This window comes from Contarinia nasturtii, unplaced genomic scaffold, assembly GCF_009176525.2.
Source record: "Contarinia nasturtii isolate CC-2019 unplaced genomic scaffold, AAFC_CNas_1.1 Cnas_scaffold_187, whole genome shotgun sequence".
NCBI classification, from domain to species: Eukaryota; Metazoa; Arthropoda; class Insecta; order Diptera; family Cecidomyiidae; genus Contarinia; species Contarinia nasturtii.
The window spans coordinates 1,036,925-1,042,905 of NW_022197544.1; the positions used below are offsets into that span (position 1 = coordinate 1,036,925).

Sequence of the window (5,981 nt, forward strand, 5' to 3'; positions counted from 1 at the left end):
GGAGGCAAACGACAACGGTGGCAGTGTGACGGCAGAGGCACAGGCAACTGTTTAACGCTGTTTGTTATTGGTGCTGTCTCATCGACAGTGGCCCCAAATGAAATGAAAATAAAAAAAGAGCTACACACCAACAATAACATCAACAAGCAAAAGGCAAACTCAGAATACTACACAAACTACACGGATTAAACAACATTAACATTAGCAGAGCACTACTAATTTTGTTCGGTATTTTGTTGTCGCTCTGTGATTATTATTATATATTATATATCAAACAATCATCTAAAAAGTACGCGAACCACAACAACAACGACGATGACGATGACGATGACGATGACAACAACAATGCTTTGGCGAAGGCAAAGTGCTCGCACGATGAACGTAGTGTGCACATAAAATATACATTTATTGTTGTATGTAAATTAGAATGGGTGTTATGTCCGTGCTTGAGAGCGCGTACCACGGATATTCTTGTGCGGGCAACACTCTCATATGTAGACACTAGACTGCCTCAATTTACACACAAAAAACAGCAGCAGCAACAACAACAACAACATGTTCAACATTGATAGAGAGGTAGAGATCAGTGTCGGTGTATTTGAATGATGCTCATCGCTCAGTGTCGAATCCGGCCACAGATGGAATCGTTTGAATTTATGTATAGTCTAAGCCATTTGACACTCAAATAGATCTTTTTGACCAGACCGATGATGTTTTGCTTGCGAACAATAGCAACGTCGTCGATAGCAACGACCAACTGCATATAACATTGAGCTGTATGAATCAGCAATTCCTTCATCCACATCGTTCTGGTGTGAGTGAACGCAGAATAAAAATTAAGAGCGTCGCCATTGGCATAATGAAAGATAGAAACATAGAAAGACATATTCATTGTGTGATGTTTATTAACATGACCAAGGCGCACATCGCACACACACATACGTATGCGACAATTTTTACTATGCCTCAAGTTTAAAAACGAAATGCGTTGTCCATTAATGCCACTTGCCACACACTTCAAAGCATAAATTCTAAAGACTATGGGTGAAAAAATTACTAACGATACACAGAGTCAGCAGTTTTTAATGAAGCCTTGGATCACATTTCTCAAAACATGGCCTATCACAATACATTGCAGAATATACAACGAAATGCTGTCGCATCGGTTTTGTCATGCACACTAAAAACAGATGCCATCTCGTTTTTTATTGAACAAAGATAGAACAGATAATAACTTAATTGCTTATTTTCCATTTTATTACGTTTCTTTTTGCAATGATACCAGAAAATAGTATACGGCGTGGTGTGTGCTTCGATGAATACATTAAACAAATGTATGTGTGTGTGTGTGCTTTGCACTTTCGCTTCCAGACTGCATTGTGCAATCGCATTTAAATCTCGCGACAATGTCAATTAATTAGCGTAAATCAATTTCACTCTCCAAAAATTGACGGCAATTGTTTTGTTCGTCCAAATGAAATTGTTTGGCCTCGCCCATCTCACTTGCTCTCGGTTCAACTAAACGTTTATTCAATTGTTCACCAAAAAAGAAATATTTTGTGTTTATTGTAAATATACCGTAACATAAGTACACTTACGTAATTCTCGAAACATGGAATGAAAATAAAATTTCATTTTACTCAATAAACAAATGACGCCCCCAACAACATACCCAAAGGAAAATGAACTTTCCACCAATTTCATTTCCGCAAACTCATTTCTATGGTGTTTTTCGTCGCTTATTTTGCTGTTGACAATACATGAATATAAAATTGATTCAAACATATTCAGGTATAATTGGCCGTCACACTATGAATAGTTTCTTTAATTTCGTTTTACTTTCGGTGTAACGTACAATTTTTTTACAACTTTCATCAATTAGATACCATGTTCATTCAATTTTATTTTCAGCTTAAAATGCAAATAGTTTTCGAAGTGAGCATCACATTTCCGGCGTTTTAAACTATGATGATTAAAATGATCTGAACGATTAAGTGCAGATGAAAATCTTCTTCGATTATTCTAAAAAAGAAATGGTATGCTAAAAGTTAAACGAAAAAAAAAACTGAAAATAAAATCGAAATTTAGACGAAATCTTACACAAGAACCATAATTCAAATCATAATGTCGTTGAGAGAAAAAAAGATTAGTGTTTCGCTCGTTGAATTGAGCTTAATAATTGTGTTCAACTATCCATAGAACACCGCTTTAACATAATGCTGAAGATAGAGAGAAAACCCTTGAAGTCACAAACTGAATTGATTCAAACTGTGTGGAAAATTAACGAATTGCACAACCCACAATTTCGGCCAAAGAAAGATTTTGAAGAACTTTTTTTTCTTTATCCCCTTCTGTTTGTTACTCTCTTTCTTTCTTTCTCTCTCTTTTAGTCATCCCAATAAATTCTTATATACAACGAAATAGATGATAGCTCTCATGTTTACTGTAAAAAACATACACAAAACTTTGAGAAATCAAACTTACTTGATCTGGGAATAAAAAGAAACATTTCTTTGGCATAAAGAAATGTCGTAGGTACGTTGGTTGAGTTGAGTTCAAAATAAAGTATAACAAGTAAAAAAAAAACTCATATTTTTGATTGAATTTCTTGTTCCAATCATGACGGCGTACTTGTGCTACCTCATCGTTGATACGCCGTATGATGTGAAAACAGTTACACCGTACTGCTTAAATTAAATCAAAGGTATGCAAAGTCAATGACACTTTTATGCGGCCGCTAATACGCCATTATAACTATTTTGTACAATGATTTTTTTACTTTTTCGTTTCGTTAAATCCGTAATGTATATACACGACCAATTGGGAGAACAAAGATCGTGCAATATTTGAAGCAAAACTCAACGATCCATAATGTGATTGCGGTGGTTTGCGGCTTCTGTAACTCATCAAATTAACGAACAAAAATCACTCACACGCAAGCACAGCATACACATGTCGATTTTTCTGTTTTATCATTGGTTTTATGTTTGGCTTGAATTTGAACTGTAAAATTTTGCTAGCCGTACATAATATGGTGTAGGTGTGTATACGCATTACATCTTAAATCAGGTAATAACGTTCTATTGACTACCGTGTCAATAAAATTGCTCACCAAATAAATTGAAAAAGGTGTAAAAGGATGATGATAACATCATCAAGAGTTGCAAACACCAGGAAGTTTTAACCAAAAAATACAACCAATGCGGTATTGGTCTGAGAATTTTTGTTGCGATTTCCATCTTCAAATCTAAATTGGTATCGACTCCAATTTGCTATAAAATCACTTCAAAAGGATAAACAAAGAAGATTCGAGTATTGTTCCGCCTATTTGAATAAATTAAACGCGAATTTCAAATAAAACGACGTTTTTTCTTAATGACAAAGCACCAACTCAAAAATTTCAATGCAATGTCTCTGTTTTGAAATTGGTGCTAAAATGATGGCAAATTTTCACATGTTTCTCTTTGTTGTTCTGTGTTCGGCCAGTATTTAATTTCGTTTTTTCGGTTGGAAAATGTGTTTCGTCTTTTGTGTTGTGTCATTAGTTGAAAAATACATCGTCATCTTCTCAAGACTAATAAAAACTCATTGTTTTTCAAGAGCAAAAAACGGCCGTCTAAAAAATGTACATTTAAAATGTTTAATTAGTTTATCGACGGCGGCGCGACTAGAAGGAGAAGGCGGTGTCGGAAATTCGTCACTTAAGCATAATTATTGTTTATCTTTCGACGATGGATCAAGTCTTTATTCCGCATGTAGGGAAGTCAGTCGGTCAAAGCATGAAAAAAACTACAATGAAAAAAATAGCACACAAAGAGTGTGCACAGATATACTGCATAGCAGACAACGTTTCTGATTTAGCGCTAACAAGCAACGAGCTACAAAGCCAACCAAATTGTACGAAACCAAAATAATATTTAATCATTATGTTTTTGAGTCCAATGTCAATGTAAAACCACCGCTTAATTTTTATATGTAACTTTTACAAGCTATTTTTAATGATGTTCGCACCTCTATGTCGCATATTTGATGAATGTGAATATGCTTGAACATTTCAATAATCATTTATTGTATCCAATTTTGTATTGATGCGATATTTGCTTTTTTTGTTGTTTTTTTAATTCATTTTTGGCTAAATTTTATCATTGCAATTTACACGTCGCAACTATTAATTAAAATTTAATTTGATTCGACGGCCATCCATCGATAATTTGATTGAATACCGAATCGAAATGTTAATTGAATTGATAGTGTGTTAATTGATAATTAAATTATGCTGCTCTTGCGATAGCTTTGAATTGACATTTTATTATTTGGTGCAACCAAGTTCAACGGCGAAAAAAACGCATTTTTTTTAGTTTTTCCATTTTTTTGTGATATTTTCGTTCGTTTTTATAAATTATTTTAACTTCTACGACACTTTTTTTTGTATGAATTTTAAATGAAATTTTCGGAGGCTTATTCTTATATGGCTTTTGGTGCTTCTTCGTCTTTCTCCACAGATTTTTGTGTGGTTTCCTTCCAATTTCAGGACAAACATCTTTCACTTTCGATCTCTAAGTTAACGTCTTTATTCTACATCTTTTTCTTCAGGTTTTTGAGTGGTTTTCATTTGTTCTTCCAATTTCTTAGCACGAGCTTCTCTTAGTTTTTTTTGTTTCACAAGCCATGGGTCAACCCTTTTTGAGAAAAAAAAATGAAAATCGAATTGTTTATTAATTGACATTTCAATGTTTCATTAAATAAAAAAATCTTCATTTTAAAAGCTAATCGACCAAATAAATCAGATCCGCAAATTTTCTTTTGATAAAAAACAACATAGTCCCAATAAAATTGGCCAAAACGAACACATTGTCTTGAGATTTATCACGAACATTTTCGATAGTTGGAAATATAGAATATAGAAGATATTTTAATGGGTGTTAATCAGTCTGTGATGTGTTTTATCAAAAATTTAAACTGGATGCTGTGTAAAAAAAATGTTTTGCAAAGATTTCGCAAATATATTACCAAGGTTTTGCTGTCGCTGACCAAGCCAAAGCACGAGCAATAGCTGGCGGTATTGTTGGGATGTGGTCTCCAACCTATATTATTTAAACAATTCATTTAAACGTTCGATAAAAACATGAAATATTCTCTATTTTGTCTATATACATACAGGTCTATAGCCATTTTCATCGGCCGTGTAGGTAATAGAATAGGTTTTTCCCTCATCGTCTTTGTATGAGTATGATCCTTTCACACTTTCGCCCATTTGTGTTTCTTCTTCTTCGCCATCATCATTTTTTATGGACATTTTTTTCAATTCACCTTGTTGCTCGACAACTGTACCGTCTTCTGATTCGTAGCTGAAATAATTATAAACAACACATTCATTTTAATTGAAAATGACTTTGATTTGTGATCATCATATTAAATCGAAATTGTTCTTACTTGTATCTATATTTGCCATCCTCTGCAAGTTCTGATTCGAGTTTAACAATTCGAATATCAGCATATCTACTTTTAGGACGATCCCCTGGAATTGGCACAACACCAGGTATTTTTACTTTTCGTGTTTGTGGTGAGGAACTTTCCTCAGGTTTCTCCTCTCCTTCAGCCTCTACAGTTGATGCATTGTTACGCCCTTCATTTTTCTCACCAGATTCATTCTTTTCGAGTGGTTTCTCTGTCGTTGTTTTTTCAGGTGCACTTTCGACTGGTGTAACTGTTGTCACTTCATTTTCTTTTTTGGCTTCTTCACTTGGTTTTTTCTCATCTTCGGCAAGTGATTTTATCGCGACTTTGTCAGCTGGTTTTTCAGGTGAACTTTCGACTGGTGTAACTGTTGTCACTTCTGTTCCGTTTTTGGCTGATTCTTCGATTGGTTTTTTCGCATCTTCGGCAAGTGATTTCACAGCGACTTTATCAGTTGGTTTTTCAGGTGCACTTTCAACTGGTGTAACTGTTGTCACTTCTGTTTCGTTTTTGGCTGATTCTTC

General features: G+C 34.4%; 1 protein-coding gene across 5 annotated transcripts in view; it reads right to left on the minus strand.

Moving 5' to 3' along the window:
- Nucleotides 1-4,354: 4,354 nt before the first annotated feature.
- LOC116336565 (proteoglycan 4-like) overlaps nt 4,355-5,981 on the minus strand; it is a 3,461-nt gene continuing 1,834 nt past the window's right edge. For all 5 annotated transcript variants that reach the window (XM_031760477.1, XM_031760480.1, XM_031760478.1 and 2 more), the window contains exons 4-7: nt 5,434-5,707; nt 5,159-5,348; nt 5,011-5,084; nt 4,355-4,679 (exon numbers count right to left, since the gene is read on the minus strand). In XM_031760477.1, coding sequence (XP_031616337.1) covers nt 4,571-4,679; nt 5,011-5,084; nt 5,159-5,348; nt 5,434-5,707 — 647 coding nt within the window. In that variant the 3' untranslated portion in view covers nt 4,355-4,570. The remainder of the gene's footprint in view (nt 4,680-5,010; nt 5,085-5,158; nt 5,349-5,433; nt 5,708-5,981) is intronic.